The 22412-nt window shown below is 52.5% G+C and overlaps 10 protein-coding genes across 10 annotated transcripts; 5 read left to right on the top strand and 5 right to left on the bottom strand.

The window, feature by feature from the left end:
- Positions 1-288: 288 nt before the first annotated feature.
- On the bottom strand, positions 289-2260 carry VMA5 (H(+)-transporting V1 sector ATPase subunit C; the record flags this gene model as incomplete). The annotated part of the gene is made up of 8 exons (XM_076678342.1): positions 289-495; positions 593-730; positions 816-909; positions 989-1081; positions 1171-1239; positions 1314-1418; positions 1484-1920; positions 2126-2260. 8 exons carry the CDS (start codon positions 2258-2260, stop codon positions 289-291), a joined length of 1278 nt encoding a protein of 425 aa, XP_076534602.1.
- A 1083-nt stretch (positions 2261-3343) lies between these two features.
- JCM15063_001372 (uncharacterized protein) lies at positions 3344-3915 on the top strand (the record flags this gene model as incomplete). The annotated part of the gene is made up of 4 exons (XM_076678341.1): positions 3344-3361; positions 3434-3473; positions 3577-3754; positions 3831-3915. 4 exons carry the CDS (start codon positions 3344-3346, stop codon positions 3913-3915), a joined length of 321 nt encoding a protein of 106 aa, XP_076534601.1.
- Positions 3916-4458: 543 nt separating this feature from the next.
- On the top strand, positions 4459-5501 carry JCM15063_001371 (uncharacterized protein; the record flags this gene model as incomplete). The annotated part of the gene is made up of 6 exons (XM_076678340.1): positions 4459-4529; positions 4609-4740; positions 4828-4914; positions 4992-5150; positions 5222-5371; positions 5441-5501. The coding sequence occupies 6 exons, from the start codon at positions 4459-4461 to the stop codon at positions 5499-5501; spliced, it is 660 nt and encodes a 219-aa protein (XP_076534600.1).
- Positions 5502-5818: 317 nt separating this feature from the next.
- On the bottom strand, positions 5819-7263 carry SEC53 (phosphomannomutase SEC53; the record flags this gene model as incomplete). The annotated part of the gene is made up of 9 exons (XM_076678339.1): positions 5819-6014; positions 6106-6206; positions 6297-6333; positions 6418-6444; positions 6512-6547; positions 6624-6792; positions 6861-6981; positions 7092-7123; positions 7203-7263. 9 exons carry the CDS (start codon positions 7261-7263, stop codon positions 5819-5821), a joined length of 780 nt encoding a protein of 259 aa, XP_076534599.1.
- A 180-nt stretch (positions 7264-7443) lies between these two features.
- Positions 7444-10683, bottom strand: ERG7 (lanosterol synthase ERG7; the record flags this gene model as incomplete). The annotated part of the gene is made up of 15 exons (XM_076678338.1): positions 7444-7547; positions 7623-7742; positions 7810-7870; positions 7936-8079; positions 8179-8318; positions 8387-8431; positions 8505-8653; positions 8728-9034; positions 9107-9177; positions 9249-9499; positions 9577-9787; positions 9854-9875; positions 9941-10062; positions 10138-10342; positions 10413-10683. 15 exons carry the CDS (start codon positions 10681-10683, stop codon positions 7444-7446), a joined length of 2223 nt encoding a protein of 740 aa, XP_076534598.1.
- A 219-nt stretch (positions 10684-10902) lies between these two features.
- Positions 10903-12791, top strand: JCM15063_001368 (uncharacterized protein; the record flags this gene model as incomplete). The annotated part of the gene is made up of 5 exons (XM_076678337.1): positions 10903-11001; positions 11065-12268; positions 12337-12539; positions 12614-12649; positions 12726-12791. 5 exons carry the CDS (start codon positions 10903-10905, stop codon positions 12789-12791), a joined length of 1608 nt encoding a protein of 535 aa, XP_076534597.1.
- A 334-nt stretch (positions 12792-13125) lies between these two features.
- Positions 13126-14130, top strand: JCM15063_001367 (zinc finger HIT domain-containing protein; the record flags this gene model as incomplete). Its single annotated transcript, XM_076678336.1, has 4 exons — positions 13126-13211; positions 13310-13419; positions 13483-13623; positions 13712-14130. The coding sequence occupies 4 exons, from the start codon at positions 13126-13128 to the stop codon at positions 14128-14130; spliced, it is 756 nt and encodes a 251-aa protein (XP_076534596.1).
- A 380-nt stretch (positions 14131-14510) lies between these two features.
- On the top strand, positions 14511-15875 carry JCM15063_001366 (uncharacterized protein; the record flags this gene model as incomplete). Its single annotated transcript, XM_076678335.1, has 5 exons — positions 14511-14570; positions 14638-14647; positions 14959-15302; positions 15369-15516; positions 15574-15875. 5 exons carry the CDS (start codon positions 14511-14513, stop codon positions 15873-15875), a joined length of 864 nt encoding a protein of 287 aa, XP_076534595.1.
- A 408-nt stretch (positions 15876-16283) lies between these two features.
- On the bottom strand, positions 16284-18584 carry JCM15063_001365 (uncharacterized protein; the record flags this gene model as incomplete). Its single annotated transcript, XM_076678334.1, has 7 exons — positions 16284-16735; positions 16802-16917; positions 16995-17196; positions 17286-17471; positions 17535-17690; positions 17767-18062; positions 18130-18584. The coding sequence occupies 7 exons, from the start codon at positions 18582-18584 to the stop codon at positions 16284-16286; spliced, it is 1863 nt and encodes a 620-aa protein (XP_076534594.1).
- A 502-nt stretch (positions 18585-19086) lies between these two features.
- JCM15063_001364 (uncharacterized protein) lies at positions 19087-22399 on the bottom strand (the record flags this gene model as incomplete). Its single annotated transcript, XM_076678333.1, has 7 exons — positions 19087-19661; positions 19732-20150; positions 20254-20672; positions 20742-21113; positions 21189-21619; positions 21687-22137; positions 22208-22399. 7 exons carry the CDS (start codon positions 22397-22399, stop codon positions 19087-19089), a joined length of 2859 nt encoding a protein of 952 aa, XP_076534593.1.
- Positions 22400-22412: the final 13 nt, after the last annotated feature.

The following is a 22412-nucleotide window of genomic DNA, read 5'->3' as shown; positions in this document are numbered from 1 at the left end:
GTCCCATATTCTTTTCCCGGATCGCGTGGTCTGTTTGCCGTGGAACTTCCTTCTCTATCTCTGTATTTGTCCATTTGCGATGAATCAAAGTCATTGTTGCGTGAATGAGCAAGCGAAGAACAAGGTGGACCGCAAGCGAGAGAGTCACGAGTCGCAAAGAAAGAGACCAAACACTGCATGGAAAACAAAGCAAAACAGACACACACACAGAGAGATTGAAGTAAAAAAAGAGAAGGAGAAGAAAGGGAAGGTAAGAAAGGGAAGGACAAAGAGGTGATCTTGCAGTTTTCACTCGTCGACTCGTTCAATCTCAAATACGACAAACTCGTGATATTCTCCCTCCATGACACTCGCAAACTCTCCCATCGATTCATCCGTTCCACCTTGTGACGATTTCTTGTCTTTCGATTTCTTGCCATCTTTTGACGATCCATGCGCCGGCACGAGGAAGTTCGAGAGAGTCGAAATGAGCTTCGCGTGTTGTTTCGGCTCGGGCTGAAGTATTGTCGATCGATCGCAAGGAAAGCAAGTCAGCGAGAACAAGACCTGGAATGGTGTTGGGGACAAAGTAGAAAGAGACAAAAAATCGTACCTTGATGATCGCAGCAAAGTATGCAGCGGGAAGACCATACCGTAGCACGCTCTCGACGTACGCTCTCACGACCTTGATGTGTACCAACAATTGAAACAGTTCCGAAAAATTGATTCGACTCAGTCGCAACAGATCAGCCTGTTTTTCACGCACTCCCTCAGTTCGACGTCAGCAAGTGCATTTCGACCTACGAGGGGCTAGAAACCACGGTCCTTTGACGCACCCAGAGCTGTTTCTCTTCCGAGACGAGATCTTCGAGTTCACGTTTCCCTTTCCGAATCGCTTCCTCGTCATAAGTGAAATCTCTCACGATGAACCTGGCGCGAAAGCGAAGAATGCGAATCAGCCAAATTTGTCAAGGGGCACACGATACGCAGTTTGGGTAATCAAACTCACTTCTTCTCCCTCGCCTTCTGCGCAAAGTCGTCTTTGACTCGTCGGAAGATTGTGACCGAAAACAGTACGTATTCTTCGTCCTCTGCGAGTTTGCTGTGTCAAAGGTTCACGCATCACTGGTCAGAACGTACGCAGACACAACATGGGAGTCGAAGCTGTTTGGAGGGGAAAGGTAAACTTGCACCGAGGAACGCGGGACAACCATTTGAGTTAATCGCTCGTACGAGGCGTCCCATTCCTTGACCAGATTCCTACAGAGTATCGTCAAGCCAAAGGAATGATCAGCTGAGAGTGTATGCGATCGGAACGCTAGATATGGACTCACTTGGGCACAGCCACGAGGATCGTTTCGAGATATTCGGATTCGTTCGTACCCGAAAAGTCGGACGCCGAGACGACATCCTGCAATGATCTCATTGACAAGTTTCCACTGTTTCACGAACAAGGGTAAGTTGTCTAAGACTGGAATCCGACGACAGAGGGAGGAATGCGTACGTCTGCTTGCGAAGTGCCTGCGTGAGTTGACCCTTGACGACAGCGTATTGCTGTGCCTTGTTCCTCTGACTGTTCTCGATGCTCTGCACTTCCTTCATGATGCCTTCGACGACTTCTTGCAGACTCTGACTCTCGGTTCGGAATTTCGACTTGTCCCACGTCCACGCCGAGTCTGAGTGCCCGGGTTCGCCGTCTTCGGGGAAGACGTACGAGACGTAGGGTCTGCCGTCGTCGAGAACGAGGTGGGAAGAGAGGGGGGAGGCGCGAGAAGCATCGTTGGTTGCAGAGGATGACGACGACGAGGTCGTGGAAGAAGAAGAAGAGGACGAGGTCAGGGAGCGAATCGTGTCGACAGTCTTCTGTACAGCAGTGGTGACGGTAGGATCTTGCTTGGCGAGAGATTCGGACAGGGTCAGGAGGGACGAAAGCGTGCCGGTCTGGTGGGAACGCGCCAGGTGGGGGTCAGCGAGTGTCTACGCAAGAGCGTCGCGCCACGGCACGCAGGCATGCCAGTCAAAAGGACGGAACACATGTCCCGCGCCTGATCTGTACGGAGGATCGGCAGGGATGGGGACCAGCGAAAGCGCAGACGCGAACCGACGATGGAGCACCTGGACGTGGGAGCGAGGAAACACGACTTGCCTTGAACTCGGGAAAGTGCACGAGGCTCGCTTGTCCGAGTTTACCGTTGCCGAGTGCCTGCCGCAAGTCCTCGAGTCGCTCGACCGGGTCCGAGTCTGCGGGGGATGCCACGAGCCACAGCGAACTGTCCTTCATCGTCGTATGCTAGCCTTTGCTGTGTAATATCGGTCTCGAGAGCTCTCTGTGAGTACTCCGTGTCGAACGAGAAGCGAACCAAGCCGAGGATGAGACGACGGGTGAACGAGGATGATGATGAAACTCCGTTCGAAGACGGTTCGCGCGTTCGCATGTGCGGCTTCCCCATCTACCACATCTGAATGTTGATGGATTTCGCTCGTCGCACTATCGACTGCTCGCTAGACTGCCGCAACGCGCTTCCCTTATGCAAAAGTCCGTCCTGTGTTTCCTGGCTGACGCAACAATGTCGTGCGCAAGTGGCTCTGCTAGATGAGGTCGACATGCGTCTAACCAGGATGGCTAGCTTCCTGCATGTATTCCAAAGCTCCGGCAATGATCAGATCTTGGCAAAGTAAGCAGTATGGGTCGATCTGTCCTTTCGGGCTGAACCGCTGGATCCCTCAATCTTGCCCTCGTTTGCTCTGCAGTTCGGGTGAGTTCATACCATAGAGTACAACGCATGCATATCGAGCTTTGCAATCTGCCGTTGAACATCACGGATCCAGTGTCTGCCGAGAGCTTTCTGCGCTCGAACCCGTTTCAGTGCTTTCATATGCCGTGGTGAATGCTCTGGGCTCCAGACTACCTAGCGCAATTGTGAACTTTGGCTAGGTAGCATACACAGCGCGCGCGTTTTACACAAGTGAAACGCTTCTCTCCCGCGAAGCAGCGAGCAAGTTTGTTCAACGTTGCAGCTCGCATGATCAGCTCGCCGTGCAATTCATCACCATGCATGATCGCAGATCGCACCGTATGGCTTGCTCCCTTGATTTGAGAGTTTCGAGCTGTATCTGCGATCCTCATGCGTGATCCCCTCCTCGAGGATGAGAAGGTTTCCCTAGTGACGACATCTCCTCCGCCGCCGGCGAGAGTCTTGGAGCAATCGTTCTCTCTTCCTTCAAGCCTCGTCTCTTATCTGACACTACTGTGGGTCAAGCGGACGTCGAGTATAGGTCTCACAGTAACCGAATGCTGACGAAGGTACAACCGATTCATCTCTTGACAGGACTTCGACCCCTCTATCAACCTTACTTAGCAAGAATGGAATCCGTACACAAGGTGAGTCTGTAGGGTTCATTGTCAAGCTTGTGTTTGACAAAAGCTGATCATGATTCGTTGGTGGACTCTCAGATTGTCGATTCGACCAAAGACCTCCTTTCCTCTCTCGCTAGTCAAGCGGGAGCAACCGCTTCTCCTCGCAAGTCGATTTCCCTTGTATGAGAAAACGAATCATCTTGAGGAAAAGCGGTGACTGACCGTTGAGCGGATTGCAGTTGGACGCGCAGAATCGACGGACGGTGAGCAGGCGACCGCACAACCGACTCCGACAGACGACCTGTTGGGAGTCACTTCTGGTCAAACCTTGCCCGCGAGTGATCGAGGTGATGCACCTTTGAGTGGAGACATTGAACGACAGAGTGGGACGAATGACAACGCGACTGGAGGATACTTGTAAGGCCTTATCCCATCAATTGTCCTTGAACCGTTCTTTGGCGGAAGGGCTGACGAAGATTATCTTACTCGACAGGCCTTACAATGCGACGGCGAGGGATGCAACCGGAACGTTCAGTGGTGGAGCGAACGAGGAGGTCAACTCGCCGGGGAAGCAGTAATCTTTTGATTGTCTCTCCATCTTCCTCTATTCACGATTGCACATAGAGCCTCTGAAACACGCGTGTACTGTACTAGACTCTCCGACGCGGGAATTGCCCGAATTTACGAGGCAATCAACCCCCTTCGAAGTTCGTCTACCGGTTAAAAGGTCCAGGCGCAATACTTCGCAGCAAGGTGCAACGGCTGGAACAAAAGTGGTCACCGCCTCTTACATAATTGGAGCGCCTGACCCGAAAAGCATGTGATACTGTACAGACTGCGCACGCGTACGCGCTATGATAGAACCGTTAACGTTTGCGATATTCGCCTAGTCGTCTTCTTCTTCTTCTTCTGCTCCTCACAACCACTTGGAGCGACGCACTCGACGCCATCTCTCATTCGAGTGAGTCTTCTTGACTGACGAGCGTTGCGAGGAGATTAGGTTCAACACCTAGTCACTTCCCCACATTATCGGGTACTGACGCAATCTTTCTCGCTCACTCTCTCCCTGCCACGCGTCCTCTCTCTCTTCCAGACACCACACACACACAAAACAATTCACAATGACTCTCCTCGACAAGGCCAAGGACTTCGCTGAGAAGAAACTCAACAAGAGCAGCAACAACAATAACGAGTGAGCTCTCTTCTTCCGTTGATCCAAGCCTCCACCCATTCCTCGTTTCATCAGCTCACTGGTTTACCTTAAGTGACAGTTACGACAACAACAACAACAACAACCTCGACTCGAACTATGGATCCGGTAACACCGATTCGTATGGCAGTGACAACGCTGCGTACGGTCAACAACAGCAAGATTCATCGTACGGATCCTCGGGAAACAACACGTCAGCTGTCTTCTCATTCTTATGCGCGTGAGCGGAGAATGGAAAAGCGCCCCAGAAGAGCTGACGGAAGTTGAATTCTGGAAGCAGTCTCGCCGACGGATCCTACGCTGGCAACACGGATTCGTCGTACGGACAACAATCCTCGACGGGTCGTGGCAACCTAGGTGGAGACTCGTGAGTCGCTTGTCTTGTTCTTTCTTTCGTGAATCAGCAAAGAACGCACCTTGAGATCCGCTTCATTTCCTTTTCAGCTTTGGCAATCAGCCGGGAGGTCAAGGTTTCGGAGGTGACTCTTCGGCGTTCGGAAGCGACAACAATGCTTCTGACTCTTATGGGTCCGCTTCGAACCGAGGTGGTCAATTCGGAGACAACGACACGCGCGGTCAATTCTCGTCGTCGGGTCAAGACTCGTTAGCCCTTTTTTCCCATTGATTCCTCTCGTGGACGATTCAGACTGACAGATGTTGTAATCTGTTTGAAGCTCGTACGCTTCGGGAGGAGACCAGTTTGGAACTGGAGCTGCTGCAGGCGGAGGAGACTCTTATGGAGACGGTCAAAACGACTTTGGAGGTGCTTCTTCGAGGCAAGATGACTTTGCCTCTTCTGGAGCTGGCTACGGCACCAACGATTCGTGAGCCTTTCTCGGTATTGAATCCCTTCTTGAATTTTCGGCTGACAATACGCCAAACTTTTGTTCCAGTTCGTACGGACAATCGTCGGATGACACGTACGGTTCCTCGAACCGCGACTCGAACTACTGAACAACCCCCTCCAGGCACATTTCAGCTTGAGCGATGTTTTTCGATTTGTATCTAGGCAGTAGTAAACCCGAGGTTATCTCTTTCTGTGCCGTATTCAACGAAAGCCAGTACCCAAATATACTGGGTTCGCGGAGAGAGCTCTCTATCGCTTCGTGATGAAGAGTCTCGAGTAAAAGAAAGATGCAGTGTCCATTTGTGAAAACAACGAGCGACCCCAAATGACAAAAATGATGGATGAATCTCCTCCCAAGGAAGAAGGAGCAGGAAAATCATAAAGAGAGAGTCTCGATATACTAATCAAAGTCGAGAAATTACCTTCAAACTTGGAAGATCTCCTTGAGTTCACGAATCGTGTCAGCCGGGCTCTGGACGGCGTGACCGATCGTCCTCGAATCCTCGTAAATTTCGTAATCGTTGCCTCCTTTGTAAGTCTTGTCTCCAAAGAAGTGAATCGTCTTGAACCCTTCCTTCTCGACATGTCGAAGAGCGTAAGTCTTGTCCCATCCTTGAGGGCTGTTTTCCCCCAAAAACATAGTCAGTGCTTGTTCTTTGCGGGTGGAGGATAATCGGGTGCAAGAGAGCTCGGGAAGGAGAAACTATTTACAAGACATCAAACGAGATTTGTCCACCGATCGAGTAGGTCAAACCGAGGTCGGCAAACTCCTTCTTGAGAACCTCGACAAATGCAGCACGGACTTTGTGAACCTGCAAGGGGTTTGGAGCGAGACCAACTTCAGCTCAGGCTCAACTATCCAAAATAACGAGGGATACTGATTCTTCCGCATGGATGCGTACCTTGTCGTATTTTTCAAACTCGTCACGCTCTTTGACACTGTTCGCAATTGGTAGAGGTAAGGAACATGCAGCATGGGTAGCGGAAACGACTGCTTCTCCATCTTGTACAAGCAAAGCTTACGAGGCGTTACGTCCGATGGGAGAGATGCTGTAGAAAGGCGAAAATTAGACTGGTTCCGTCCAACTCCCAGCGCATGATCGGAAGCGAGACTCACTTGACCATTCCGTTGCGGAACTCCATAAAGGTACCACTGCAGTCAAATACTCCCCTCGAAAGTGAGAAACCCTGGATTCAGGCGAGGAGAGAAATGTATGAAGAAAACTAACCGCTTGATCGGAATGTCCATGTCGGCAACGTAGTGCAGGACGAATTTGACGAGACGCTTGTAGTTGTCCTCGCCGAGGAACTTGATGAACGATTGAGATTCGAGGTCTTGACCCAACTTGATCGCGGTGAGACCGTTCTCGGCGAAACAAAAGTCAAAGTCTTCCCGAACTAGAAGATGTTGTTCAAACGAGATGTTCAGCGAGGGAAAGAGAGGGAGAGAGGGAGAGAAGGCGTACTGTCTTGACCGTGAACAGCGAGTTGTTCAGTGATTTTGGGCAAGTCGGATCCTCCAACGAACCCGATAACGGCCTTCTGTCGGACAGCCTTCAAGACGGCAAGGATCTCGGGCGAAGCAGTCTACGCGAAGAACGGCAATCAGGATCGAGTACTTGATACACGTGTCGGGGGATCGGCATCGCCTGTCGGTCGAGCTACTTCGTGACGGCGGAATGGATGAAGAAACTTACGCGACGAGCAGGGGTGAGAGTGCCGTCGACATCTGCAGTATTAGATGAGTCCCGATCAGATCGACTCGTCGTCCGGTACAGTCAACTGCAAAGACTCGAGAGCACTCTTACCGAACAGGCAGATAACGTCACCCTGAGGACGTTGAGCGAAAGGAACGACAGAGGCAGACATTTGAATCGAGAGAGAGGTGTTGAGAGGTAAGGACAGAGGAGAGCCGCCGCGCAGCACGCGCGGATAATATTCTCATCAAAAGTTGAACGAATCTCTCTGTCTCACGTGTCAACTAGGTCGGATCGACGTGTCCTTCCAGCAAGTACAGTAGGCCACGTCGCAGGATTTTGCAAATAGTCATTACCACCCGTCCTTCGGCAGCTTCTCCCATGCCTGTCCGAGAGCGTTGATTGTCCACGCAAACTTGAAGTTCGGGTAACTGATCGCTGCGTTCTTGTTGAACACTGTTTCGTGATCGATAGTGACTCTCGAACGTTAGCTGAAAGAACTTTCTCCGGAAGAGAAAGAGAGCTACTGACCCCCTTCGATCGATTCCTGAGGCCAGCTCCCGTCTCGGAGTTGTCGAGACATGATCAGGCGACAGCCTCTTCGAATCGGTTCCGGGTCGGGATACTTTGCTGTCAGGAGCGTGATGACAGCTGAAAACAAGCAAAGCCCTCAGCAACGAATCCCTGAACCGGGCCAAAAGAGACACGAGAAACTCACCCCAAGCTGTGTTGGTTACCTGACTCTTCTCGTTGTGCACATACTGCTCTGTCTCGCATGACTGTCGGCAAGCTCATTCAGTAGGCATGTCCTGGAAAAGGAAATCCTGGTTCAGACTTTTCTCACCTTGTAGCTTTCGCCCCACCCGCCATCGTCCATTTGTTTCTCCAGCAGGAACTGGCACGCTTTCTTGACACTCTCACTGTTGTCGTATGTCTCGCCGGCCAATGCCAAACTCTCGATCGAAAACATCATCGCATACGTGAAACACTGTTGGCAAGAATAAACCCCCGAAAGGATCTCGTCAGTGAAACGTCTCGAGGCGTACCGAGCGGAGATCAGGCAAGACGAGAGGAAAAAAATACTGACGATGCCCCAAGAACCGTACCAACTGCCATCCGGACGTTGGACCGATTTGATCCAACTGATCGCTTGGTCGCAGGTCGTCAAGATTTCCTCCTTGCGATAGTAAGGATACTTTTTCCGGAAGAGCGTCAGCGCAGTGACACCTGATGAAACCGGTCACGGATCAGTCAACAAAGATGAAAAGAGCCGTGATTAGACAAACGAGACAGACAAGCCGTTGTACACTCGACGTAAGAGTATTCAATCATGATGTTCGCTATCCGGTACGATGTGCAAGCAGTCAGCTCCGACACTTCTAGGACAACGTGTAGGTTTTTGCTCTCACTCACCGAAAACTTCGGCCGGGTTGAGCAGCTCGAGCAGGGGACTGCCCCGGATCAGTTCGTAGCTCGCAAACCCTCCCGAAGGGTTTTGAAGGGACAAGATGACATCGACCGCTTGACACATCCGATCGTACGTGACCAACTGCTTCGAGCCGCTGGCCATCGAAATATCGGATACTTCGTCAGAGACAAGCTTTTCGAGAACACGAAATTGCAAGAATGGACATACGGGAGAGACTGGAGAAGCAAGACACTCTTCATACCCTCTGACGTGCAATCGCTGACCGTGTACCCTTGCTCTTTCGTACTGAACGGCCAGGCACCTTTCGACTCGTGTCGGTAAGCCGCCTCAAAGTGTTGCGGGTTGTCTCGAATCTGACAGTCGTCCAACCACTCAAGTATTTTCGCAGTCGCGAGTTTGTTCTCAGGTAAGAGCGAGAGTCGAGATTCGTAGAGTGCTTGAGCGATAAACGATGCGTCCCACAATTGAGAACCGTTGGTGCCGGTCATGAGCATTCCATCTTTTGTCATCCACACTGGTTCGAGAGATTCAATTCGTCAGAACAGCGAGGAAACACCAAGCAAAAAGCAGATGTATTGAGACTCACTGAAGTCACGGATCTTGTTCACATGGGACTTGAAGGCTTGACTGTCAGGTCCTTCTTCCAACCAGCGACACCTAACGGCGTGACGTAGCAACTTTCAATTCTTGTTTCTGCTTTCGGTTTTCGAGAGGCTCAAGGAACTCACACCAGGTTCATCGCTTTGCTCACGGGCCCAATCGTCTGGTAAGACGTGTTGTCATCTTCCATCTTGACCAAATCGTACGCTTTCTCGAGCGCCTTCTTGCGTATCCAAGACGGAGCCCATGCGTCGTACACGTGCAAGATTTTGAACAGCAAGTTTGCGGTACGGGAATGAGGCGAGTATATATCTGAACTCGCGACATTGTTTCTCAAGGAAGGCCAATCGATCGAAGCATACGGTTGAGTGTAGAGCTCCTGTTCCAGCAACATGGTAAGTGTTTTCTGTACGGACGAGCAAGATCTGTTTTGGATCCAGTGAAGCAGTTGCGTACCTCGCGCAAACTGAGGATCGTGTCATCGACATCGGCTTGCCACCCTTTCCCGCTCAAGTATCCCATCGGGATGTACACGTTCCGAGTGTGGATCCACCATCTCCAAGGATGGATAGGAAGCGCTTCGGGCAAGAGCCACAATTCGGCGGGTGTCGGGTTCAATCCGCGCCACGAATGCACGTTCAAGAGCGCAAGCCAGAACTTTCCCCACCTGTGGACATGTGTTCGAGGTCAGATCGGTTCGACATATTGCCTTGCAGCGTGGAAAGGGACTCGCGAAGGGATCCCGGCACAGCCACCTGGAAGAGACGAAATCAGTCGCGCTCGCGGGATCACCAGGTCGGGAGAGTGTGGGGGAGCCTACCGAGAGCATGGAGAGTGTTGCGAGCGCGGATCATCATGGGCTCATCGGGACCGACGCCCAACAACCTCAGCACGACATAGTTGAGCCCGGTACCAAACACCGACGATTGTGCCTCAAAGTGACTGCATCGAGCCTCCCGAGCAAGGTCAGTCCTCAAGGCCAAACGACCGAACCGAGGAAGGAGAGGAGAAGCGCACATGCCCCATCCTTGGTCTCGTTCATCTGGGCCTGAGCGCTGCATGTTGGCCAAGTAGCGCGTCATCTCCACTCTCCACTCTTGAGGAATCGGCACCTTGGTGATGTACATGGCGATGACGATACCCGGCATGACGAACATGGGTCCCCCATACTCTCCCGCCCAGTGTCCATCCGGACTTTGCAGTCTCTTGTAGAATTCGAACCCTGCGCTTGCCGGTTGCCGTCAGCTTCTTACTCCCCTGTCCAATTCGATTCAAGCAGGCTAAACGCGCACCGTTCTTGGCGCTTTCGAAGGGATTCCCCTGCGGGTCGTCCAGATCGGCACGCTCGTCGAGAGCGAGTCCGAGCCAGTACTTGGTCTCGTCAGACTGGGCCGCTTCGGCCTGCTCGTCGCGTGATCCCCACACTTGCTCGTATCCGGTGCCGTCATCGTCGCGCTGGTAGTGCCAGGCGTGTCGGCCATGGTCGGACGAGGACAGCCTCCATTTCGAAGGGTCGGTCGCGCCGAGAGGACCCGGCGGCGGGTAGTCGCGAGGGACAGCCATGTGACTTTGAGAGTCAAGCGTCGAGTGCGTATCGGAATACCGCTATACGAGCGAAGGTGACCACCCCACACATCCGCAACGCGCGCGCGTCGAGTTGATCGGACCATCCCCAGATTGCCGGCACCCGCATCGTACGACCATCTGCCAGGCTCTTTGCCTTCTCGATTAGAACCAACACGTAGTGGCTAGCACGATTCGAACCGCCCCACGCTCGCAGGGATGGCACCCCGGGAGGAATTGTTGTTGATCTTGGACCTCACTTCGACGGTCTTGAGAGCCGGTGTGGGCGTCACTGACCTCATCAGAGGTCCTCTCTTAGTGCGCACTGTCTTATCAACTGCACTGCCAGCTCGTCCTGACGCGAGTATCGTTTCTCCTCAGGAACTTCCAACTCGAGTGGCTCTCGTCGGGTCTGCCTCTCGCACGAAGCCTCCCACGGTCGAAGACTATCTCGTCGGGCATCACCTGACAGAAGCGGAACGACTGGGTCAGACTTCAAATCACGAGATTGTGTATCCGCTCGCGGTCGACCCGAGATTGGGCTTCACGGTGACGGACTGGGTTGGACTCGAAGCGATCCTGCGTTACGCGTTGCACACGTCGTTACAACTCGCTCGACCGCCGTTGGCTCACCCGACCGTCTTGTCGGTTCCTCCCTCCCTCTCGCATTCGACCGTCGATGGCCTGCATCGACTCCTTTTCGAACGCCTGCTCGTACCCTCCCTGCTGCTCTCGTCTCGCCCGTTCTTCGCAGCAGGTGCGACTGGCATCACTTCGGGTATCGTGCTCGACGTCGGCTGGAGGGGCGAAGGATGCGAAGTCAGCGTCGTGCACGAGAACCAGCTTTACGAACCTGCAAGCGGCACTCGGCTAGGCTGGGTCGACGAGGGAGTGTTGGACGACTACCTCGCCGTGCAAGTGTGGCAAGAGAACCGGTCGACATTGATCGACGCGTTCAAACTCGCGAAAGAGACTGAATCCGATCTACCAAAGGAGGTCTTGTTGGACGGCACGAGGAGGATCGTCGCACATCTCAAGGAGAAGGATCTCATTGGCTTCGAATCGAAACACTACGCAGCAGGCAAGATTTCGGGAGAAGATGCGAGTCTACTCGACGGCGGTGAAGAGGGCACGTTCGATGTCGCAAAAGTCGTCGCAGAAGGCAAAGTCGCAGACATCGTCAACAAGAAGAAGCACAAGTCGAAGAAAGGGGACGCAGGTGGAGCAGGTGGAGATTTCGTCACGGTTCCGAATCCGTTTTGTCCGCCGCCGCCACCACCACCGATCGACCTGACCGTTCCGGTTCCCGAAATCCCTGAACACCACAATGTCTCGATTGGACCTTCCCGACACTTGTACCTCGAACCGCTCTTGTTCCCTCAAGTCCTCACTTCGACCTTGACTTCGACGAATGAAGCGGCGAGGGAGATCGGCTTGACGTACTTTGAAGGGATCAGCGTCCCTGCGAGTGGGATCCAAGAAGTCCTCGGCACAGTGTTGAGCGAGATTGAACCGAAGGAGACTCGAGACCAAGTCGCAGAGAACCTCGTCGTCATCTCTTCTGGCAGGGTAGCGTCGAACCGAGGTGCGTCATGCCCGGCTCTGACAGGCGATTGTCCTGTACAGAGACTGATAACGGGATGCTTGACACAGCTTTGGGCTCGACCTTGATCCCGCTATTGACACCTTTTGTTCAGAATGTCACAAATGATCCAGCACTAGACGAGCAAGATCCTTCCGCAGGAGCTAGCGGCAGACAACCGATCAAGTTTGCACGCACTCCAGATTACTTTAGCAATTTCAAACCGCATACGGGAGATTGGGCAGTCTATCTCGGGGCATGCATCATGGGAAAAGTGAGATTCTCTGCTAGCTGCGATCACAGTGTCCCATGACCGAGAGCTGACTTGAATGTTTCGTCTATCTTTAGCTGTTGATTGGGGATCAACAATCGAAACTGTTCATGGTCAGTTCAGACTTGTTCTCCTGTTTTCGAAAGCGATGGCTCATCACCCAAAACTCCTATCGCGTGCACTATATAGACAAAAGCAGATTATGCTTCAAAAGGACCTGCGTACTACCGACAATTAGAGTTGATTGCGTCTTGAGCTACAACAAGCCAAGCGGATTTGGTCTTTGTAATCCTGATTTTCTAAAGACTATCCAGGTTGACCATGTGATATAGGTACTTGCCTGTAGTGTTGCGGCTTACATCGCAATGTTACGTACGCGCGACTCGCGATTGACGAGCTGAACATTATGATTCTGCATTCTCGCGTTTGTAATCGAGTTGCACTGTTCCGGCTTCTTCTCGACTTCCCGAATCGTCTTCTCTCGTCTTGACAAAAACCAGTGAAAGTTTGAACAATCGACAGCACGGAGTATACCACCGAACCTGAACGTCAAGAACCCTCGACTCATTTTGCTCTCCTTCATCCAACAATGGCACCATCGAAACTGCCGCCATGCAAGGTGTGCAACAAGAAGGAAGGGGGCAAATACAGGTGTCCGCTGGATCATGTCGATTAGTGAGTGACTACTCCCACTCTCACGATCTCGCAAAAGAGAAAGAAGGCTGTGCAAGAATCGCCTCATCTCAAAAGACTCCCTCGCTCTCCCCGCCCAGTTGTTCGGTAGTATGTTTCAAGCAGCACAAGGAGAAGGATTGTAGATCCCAGGCGACCTACAATCCTCCACCTTTGCCTCTCCTTGCCGCGACCACTAGTTCCAACAGTAGTTAGTCTACTTGCTTCGTTTTCCCTCGACGCGTTGCACGCACTGACTGTTGGGATTGGGCAGCTTCGAAAGCCGATGATTCGAGACCGACCAAGCGGCTGAAAGACCTGCATTGGCCTGCCGAACCGAATCCGATCCTGTGGGAAGACCCTCTTCAACGAGACGACGTCAAACCCTTGCGACCGTTCGAATACGAAGCGATCGGTACGTACAGATGACTTTGATCTCAAGCGTTGAGTCGTTAGAAGCCTGACTCAGTTCGAATGTTTGTCCTGGATCGCATCTTTCTTAGCTACCTGTCCCGAATTGCGAGCCGTCCTCGCTTCGGAAACTCTTCAAACGACGCTCACTCGAATCTCGAACCTTCCTCGACATGCGAAAGAGCCTTCGATGCGCCATCTACTTGGTCTTACCCCAGAAGCGTTGTCTACCCAGTATCGACCCGACTTGCACAATCAAAAGTTCCAAACTGGGATCCAGACGAAGCAAGAGATTCAGTTTGCGGAACGTCTACAACATCAGCAACAGAATCACTCGCCAAATTACAGAGGGAACGGGAGGGGAAGAGGAAGAGGGATTGGAAGAGGGTTCACGTCTACAACAAGGTTACTCGAAACGACGCCGGAGGAGAAACAGCAGGTTGAACAGTTTGCACAACTTGTGAGGAACGCGTTGCAGCGGGCGAGGGAGAAGAACGGGGAGCTGAAATGATACCCTCGAATCATGCCTCTTGGCCAGCGTTACTTTCTCCTCTGTCGGTCTTCGGGACGACCGATGCAGCCTGAACAGTCGGGACGGCCAATATGGACTGCAGATATCGTCCAGCCCCGTGTGTTGATGTTCGAACGAGAGCCGCGCGTGCTCGCCGAGCACGAGCCCCTATCGGTTACCTGAGATCTCGACACACGCGGTGCAGTCCAGATCAGCCGACCTTGATAACACAAGATCTGTGCGCTTTGAAGCTACAAAACCGAGGCGAGGTGATGACCGAATGCCCGACCTGAAGGAGATGCCGAAGGATGACGAACGCCGCGTTTCTGTTCCCCTTCCTCTGTCCGCTTTCATCACCTGGTCTCCTTATCGACCTGTAGATGTCCGCAATCACGATCGATAACGCGGTCTTCCCCCGAGGCTCTCTCATTCTCGTCACCGTAAGTTTCATCCGCATGCGTTCCTCCCGCTCGGCTTGAGCTAAATACTCGCTTAACTGGGGGCTAGGGCGCGAGCGGTGAGCTTTCTCGCTCGCTTAATCGCGTTCCGAATCTCATATCATTCCTGAGAGGGACGCAGGACTCGTCGCGAGTCACACAGTCGGGAAGTTCCTCGCACTTGGATACAAGGTCCGTGGAACAACTCGCTTTGCATCCAAGCTCGACAACCTCAAGCGCAAGTGGAACGAGGAGTATCCGGGACAATTCGAAGTCTTCGAGATCAAGGAACTCACGCGCGCTGACGCCTACGACAAGCAATTAAAGGTTGGAAATGTTCTTGTTTGAGCTTCGCTGAACGAGTTCCTCAAGTTCGCTCTCATTCTTGCAGGCGTCGTTGGATTCGCTCATATCGCAACCAGCCTCTCACTCTCCACAGACTACGACAAAGTAGTCAATGAAGCCGTCCAATCCACGCTCGTTGCGCTTCGAGCGGCTCATGCCGGCCCCACGGTCAAGCGATTCGTCCTCATCTCCTCCGCCTTTACTGTTGCGGTAGTCGAAACTCACTCGGCCAAGGGAGGCAAGCGCTACGGCCCCGAAGATTTCAACTCCAAGGCAATTGAAATGGCCAAAGCTCTGCCCGAAAGCGATCCCGCGAAGGGTTTGTACGTCTATAGCGCATCCGAGACCGAAGGCGAGCTCGCAGCGTGGGAATATCTCAAGGAGAACAAGGTCAAACCTATATCATGATCCCTTTTCGTGAGAGGTTCGGACAGCTGACTGCGATCACTCGTCCAGCAGCCCTCGTTCGAGTTTTCGACTATTCAGCCTGCTTTTGTTGTCGGAGCCATCCTCGATCCGTCGCAAGAGGGAACCACCACTGCAGGCCAGATGCGAGATGTCTTCATGGGCAGGAACGATTTCACCGTCGAGGCCCTACCAAGATGTAACTCATCTTAAGAGTGTCATACAGCTTGCACCGCTGACTGTTGCTTTTTGACAGTGACATTCATTCCCGTGCAAGACGTTGCTACCCTCCACGTTGCAGCGCTCCTATTGCCGACTGTCAAGAATCGACGCCTTATCGCTTGTCCTTACCCAAGGAGCTGGAAGGAAATCTTTTCAATCTTCAAGGACACATACCCGCTCCAGACTTTGCCTCCGTTGGATGCAAAGCACGACGAGCCCGTGCAAGCCTTGTATGACAACAAGGACGCTCTGAAAACTTTGCTGGAGATGGGACAGGAGACTGGATGGACCTCGCTCGAGCAGGCGCTCGAAGAGAACGTCGGTCCTTATGTTTGAAAGGTCGAGACTCTGATTGACTCCTTCGACGAAGTTTCGTGTCGTTTTTGTGCCTTGATATCCTGAGCTTGATTTGCTGTCAACTCTGAGTTGAATGATTACGAACATCTCCCATCACGCAGCTCTCTCGTTTGCGTCAACCTCGTACGGAGACTTTGGCGAATCCTAAGGACCTGTCTCCTAAATCTGCTTTCGTGATGACAATCGAAGTTCGGGTTGTTCCGTTCGACCTTCCACATGTCCATCTCCGGTAATGGGATTTCCGTACGCTCTGTTCGGCTCTCATCTATCTCGGATTCGGTGCAAGACAAACACCAGAGATCATGAAATAGCACGACAACAAGGGAATTTGTACACCAAAATTGAAGGAAAGATCGAAGAAAAGCAAGGAATAGATAATTGATTGTTTCACTGTTCTTCCTCGACTTGAGACTTTGGGTCGTCTTCCTCCGCTAGAGCGACGGTGCCGTTGACTGACAAGTCCCGGATCCTGTTGACTTGAGGACTTCCCGGTTCACTAAAATCGAAACTGACGTTCCGTTTGTGTCCTACTGCGTGGTTGCTCCCTTGACTCGCTCTCGAAGGATCTCTCCTCCGGTGCTGTCCGTACACGTTGGGTACGATCGCCGATAACGAACTCCTCGAAGAATCTCGTGGATGGATCATCTCGAGCGTGTGCAGCGGAGAGGGCAAGTTCGACATGGACCTGGATGGAAGCGTGTTGTATGGTGAGTTGGTAGTCGAGAACGATGCGAATGGATCCTCTGAAGGTCGACGAGCTGAGAGTGGAGTCGAGGGCAGCGTCGAGTTGAAGTCCCAGCTTGCGATCGTGTCGGCTCGCCCAGTAGATAATTTACGGCCTGCACGTTTCCCAGAGTATGAGTCAAGATCCGTTGCGATCTTATGTAAGGTACGTAAGTACTCACGGCGTTGTTGTCGATCTTGGACAGGTGGCAACTCGTCGAGAATGGCCGAGACCAGGTAGCTCTTCTTCTTGGCACTCTTGAAGAACGAGTGCTGCAACAGTTTCTCCGCTGTCGGTCTGTAAAGCCGCAACGCTTTCCCGGTCAGTGACACAACAACGAATATATTGCTAGAGTGGCACCAGCTGAAACGGACCGTTTCTTGGGATCCTTTTGCAGACAACTCTCGATCATCTCCTTGAAATTCTTGCTGTACTTGTATTTGCCCCCTTCTCGATCGAGTTCCGGAGGATCATCGAGAATCGTCTTGCTGAGGGCTTTCGCAGGGGGATAAAGCGAGTTGGGTGCTCGTCCAGAAGCGAGCTCGAGCGCCGTGATTCCGAATGACCAGATGTCGGCTATTCAGAGAAATAAGTCGGTTGGCCGAGATGGTTAGCAACAGCAAAGTATGGTTGCCTCGGGCAATGAGACCGAGAGAGAGCCTGACCTTTAGAGTCATAATTTCGTCTCTCGACGACCTCGGGAGCCATCCAGCAGGGAGTACCAACGAAACTCTTGCGGGCTGCGAAAGGCGAACCGACATCGTCTTTCCCAGCAGATTTCGAAGACGGCGCGGCCTCCTGGAAGAGCGACGACGACACTCCAAAATCGGCCAAGAGCACGGTTCCGTCGTCTGTCCACGTTTGATATGGAGATCAGCATCACAGCGGACGATAGATTAGTCGGAGAAACAAACCGTCGACGAGGAGATTCGCGGCCTTGAGATCCCTATGCATCCAGCCGTTCTGATGGAGGTAAACAAGGCCGTGTAACGCTTGTTGCAAGGTCGTCGCGATCACATTCTCGTCGAACCCGTCCGGGAACGCGTATCTCGATATGTCCAACAAGCTGCCTGAGTTCCAGTGTTGGTCTCTCGTCAGGTACGTCGTCCCGCCGCCCTAATAGTGGAACGCAGGGATCAAGCTCACCGTGTGTCATGTAGCGTACCGCGATGAACAACTGACTGCCTTCGATCCATTCTCCTCGAACTCGCAGCACGTTCGGGTGTTTGCTCAACGCCATCAATTGAGTCTCTCTCCGAAGTCGATCAATGTCTGCCACCGTCGACATGCGGTCGACATCGATGATTTTGACCGCACAGCGTAATGGATTTGCAGGCTTGGTCGAAGTCGAACCAGACCAAGGCGAGTACGTTGCGAGATGTACGACGGAACTAGCACCGAACCCGATTGGCCCGTGTATCGTGTAATCTTTCGCTCGGCATCTGAAGGTGCACGAGGTTTATGTTCAGGCACATCTCATGCTACGACGAGAGACCGACGTCAACGTACGAATACAGAGGCCATTCGTCATCCACTGCTCCAATGATGGCCTTGTGATTCTGAGGTAGCCATTGTTCCGCTTCTTCTTCCTTGATCGGGTTCTGACTCGTGTTGATGGTCAAGCTGGGCTTGTCCTTGCTTGATAATGATCCTCCCCCGGACGAAGTCGTCCCTGTTCCCGTCTTTCGAGAAGATCCATTCCTTCGAAGCGAAGTTCGACGCTTGATGGTAGGATCATCTCCCGTGTTGCTAGCTTGACTCTCACCAAACTCGCCGATCGTATTCGAGATCGAGGGTCCAGTCGTTGAGGAGGAGGGAGCACCGCCCCTTGTACCGATGCCGCCTCCGGATCCGCCGCTCGTTGTAGGGTTCCCCATCGCTTTCAGGTTCGCTTTCGCAGACGAGAACCATCCCGAAGTTCGTTTCAGTCGCGTACTCGTAGACGTGGTCGCGGTCGTGGTCATCGGTTTGAATGCTTGATGAGGAGTTCGCGGTCGACCACGGGGTCGGAACGGTGGGGGGAATCCTGTTCGATATCTCCTTACGACTCGACCTGATGTGTGTGCGTGATTTGATAGGAGGGCCCAGTCGCTTGTCCTGATGAAATCGAAGGGGAGGAAGCGCCATCGCCGAACGTTTCGCTTGGCCTTCTTTTCTACCGCCCGAACCACGCACACAAAAACGCGACAGGGGCTCGAGCTACCCCTGTAGTCGTGACTGGAATTTCTCGCACTTGTTGTTTTGAGAGTCCGTCCTGTTCTCAAGGTAACATTTCTCTGAACAATCGAATCTCTCGCAAGAAGGAGAAGAAAGAAGCGTTGGATCGATTCGCGTGAAGCTCAACTTCCAAAGTCCTCCGGTATCAGATCGTTGGTATATCGAGCGAATAGACTATGCGAGTCAAGGAAATAGCACCTAAACGAGCCGGCGTCAAGAAGTGTATAAAACCGAGCACCCTCTAATGTATCAGATAAACTCCTTGTAGTGGAACCTTTCCTCCTCACTCGGGACGTTCCACACGAGTTGATCTCCTCCCTGAATGACTTGGATCCCTTCTCCCGTCAAGTCCAACAGTTTCACTTTGAGTCCAACTTCGGTCAACTGGTCAATGTACTCGGTCGTTGAACTTGTCAGAGTTTCGGGGTCCAGTTTCGGTCCTCCTGGTTCATCTATCGAGGACGTTTCGAAGAGAAGGAACTGCAGAGCGTCGTACAACTCTGAGAACCCATGAGAGGAAAGAGGTGAGAACGAGATCGTGCCAGAGTCCGACCTCGTCGAGTACGAGACATTGATCGATTGAACCAGAGTTGGTTCCGCTCGAAACGGATCAATTCGTTCGACAGCGACAGGTGGTGATCGGATGGAAGAGTTCAGGAAGGTCGAAAGTCGAGTACTCGCCGAGATTGAAGGAGTTCGCTTTTTAAGTCTCGCGATGGGTTTCGTTCTTGTTGTCGTGGTCATCTCGGTTGCTAAAGGTTCCACGATCGGTGTCTTCGAGATCGGGTCCGAGACATTCAACCTTGTGATCGAATCCAATTCGACTGAGGTTTTCGATACATGAATCAGCTCAGCTCGGAAACTCGATCCAAAGAAAAGACGCCAACAACTCACGCTTCTCTCCTTGCTTGCTGAACCATTCGACTCCAGGTTTGTCCCGCACTTCAAACTCGATCGCGTCTTTGTCCTGTTCGGTTCGAGCTTCGATCCAATGCAGACTCTTGCGGTTCGAACTCAACCTGACGAACGCTCTTCGTGCATCGTGAGTATGTTCAGGGTACCGTTGTCGATCTTCGGCATCGGTGACGACCAATCTCGGTTGTCGAATTTCGACCGCTTGCGAACCACACGAAACCCAAATCCCTTCACTCAAAGCTCGAATACGTTGTTCTTTGACAAACTCGAGACATTCGGAACGAATCTTGGTTCGGAGAGTCTGCAAGGTTGAACCTGACAAGTTGGATTCGATCGAACGTTCGGCTTCAACCATTTGTCTCTGGACGATCTGTTTGTACGACAGTTGAGTGAATTCACTGCGCGATGAGATAGAGCGATGGTTTTCCGGTACCACAAACAAACACCGTCAGCTGAAACCTGTCTCGATCGGAAAAGCCAACAAAACAAGTTCTTGCTCACGATTCTAATCGCTTGAGGGTTGTCGAAAGTGATGGGGACCGTGTTTTTGTTCCTTCAAGCTCGGCTCTCGTCCACCGTTCAAACTCTTGATCGACGAGCCGTGTCACTCTGTCCCATTCTTCCCCTTCTGGTTCGAATTGTGGTACGTGATTGTCACTGGTCCGGTGAATGCCCGAATTCGATTGGTTCCACAATTTGAACCAGAACTGCAGGAGGATTCGATGAACGTGTCGAAGGTCAAACACGAGTAAATCTTCAGTAGCTCGACCAGTTGCCTCTTGTGATTTGTCTTGATCGTTTGTGAACGGGGCTCGAGGCGTCAAACTGTATTGGCTGGCGACGAGTTGCGAGATTGTGAACGAAACGAACGGAATCGTCGCTGTTCTTCTCGTTGCAGGAGTTTGATTAACCTTGATCGTCTGTGTGTACAACACAAGAATCAGTACCAGAGGGGGGAAGCGAGGAGAGGCTAATTTCTTCGGCTTGACCTGTCTGAACCCTTCAAGATCGTGATTTGCCCATTCAACAAGATCTCGTAATGCTTGTCTTCCTCCTTGCACTTTACGTCTCTTGCAGAAACGTTCGATTTCTTCGAACGGACGATCCGTTTGTCCTCCCATATATCGTCGCCAACAGGTCTCGTCTCGATGCTCGTGCTCGTGCTCGTCTCTGACAGGTTCTCCTTCTTCGCCTGCGATTTCTTGCGAAACCTTTTCGAGCCTCTTGAAAAGTGCGAGATCGATCGAGGACGAACTATCGAGAGGGATCGAATACGAACTCGCGAGTGAAGCTCTGTACGATTCGGAGAACGTTCGAGCGAGCGGAACGAGTGCAGAATCAGAGGAATCATAGAGGATGGACTAATAAACAATTGAACCCCTTTCGGTCAGTGTCAAAAGAAACAGAGGGAACAAAGAAGACGAGACAAAGCTTACCTGGATGCGATCGTAAACACCAAGTTGTGCGAGCGCCTGTCGATACTCTTCAATAGTCATGCCCGGCACGGTTTCATCCCGATCTCCCTGTGCTGCTTGAACTTCGAGTGTAGTCAACCCCTCCAACAAGGCTTGTAGCAATCTCAAGCTAGATTGACTCGATTCCAAATCGACCGCGGTAGGACTTGCTCCAGACTTGTTCTTCTTTTGAGTCGAGGTACGTTGGTCTTCCGATCCTGGTTCTAGAAGCGGAAGATGAGTGACCAAGCTCGGCAAGAACCGACTCGCGGGACAAGCCAAAGGTTGATCATCGGGCAGGACGAGGTGAGGGTGAACGAGGAGGAACCCGGTTGCGGTTCGGGTCCGAGCTTCGACGAGCGAGACGAGGATCGTAGTGGCCGGTCTCGAAATGTTGATCAAAGGTTGTGTCGCTACGAATGACAGTGTGACATTCAGTACAGACACAGAAGCGAGAGAAAGAGAGAGAGAGAGACTTGCCGACAATTTCAATCAAACGGTGGACCAGGGTCGGAGACAGTCGAGTCCAAATGTCGGGTTCGAGCTCGAGGAGAGAACTGACGACGTTGAGCGCGTACGCGAGAGTGTTGCCGGTGACCCTCGAAACAACCTGTTCTAGGACGTCGAGTCCGTTGCGATCGAGAAACTCGCGCAGAAAATCGGGATCCTTGATCAGGGTACGAAGCGAGAAGGTGGCGAGTTTGACTTGGGCGGGTTCGGACGAGGTCGACGCAAGCTTGTCGATCGTCTCGACGGCTTCGATCGTCGGGGACGAGCACAGCGTAAACACGTTCTTGTGCCCACTTGACGAACCAGACCGCAAGATTGGGTGCAAATTTTGCGCGGTGACGAGTTGACCCGTGTCCTTGACGCGCAAGGCAAACAATGCGGCGGGTTCAGTCACTTGGAGCTGACTCGACGCGGTCAATTGCTACGCGAGAGAGAGCGGTCAGGGGCAAGAAGTCTCTCCAGAGGGGCAGTGCACGCGAGGGGCGACTCACGCGGATAACTTCCTCGAGTGGGACTTCCCAATCGATCCTCGCCTTGACGTGTCGTTGCCCATAGTAGACGTAGATGGTCGGCGAGGTCGTGCTGGGGGTTGCGGTCGAGGAAGCGGCGCCGGGAGAGTCGCGCCGTGTGGGGGCTCGCTCGTGTGAGCTCTGCTCGCCGGGAGCAGGATTCGGATCCGACATGGCAACTGTTTGC

This window comes from Sporobolomyces koalae, assembly GCF_050403365.1.
Source record: "Sporobolomyces koalae JCM15063 DNA, S_koalae_JCM15063T_v1_ctg13, whole genome shotgun sequence".
NCBI classification, from domain to species: domain Eukaryota; kingdom Fungi; phylum Basidiomycota; class Microbotryomycetes; order Sporidiobolales; family Sporidiobolaceae; genus Sporobolomyces; species Sporobolomyces koalae.
This window is presented reverse-complemented; position numbering and strand designations above follow the sequence as displayed.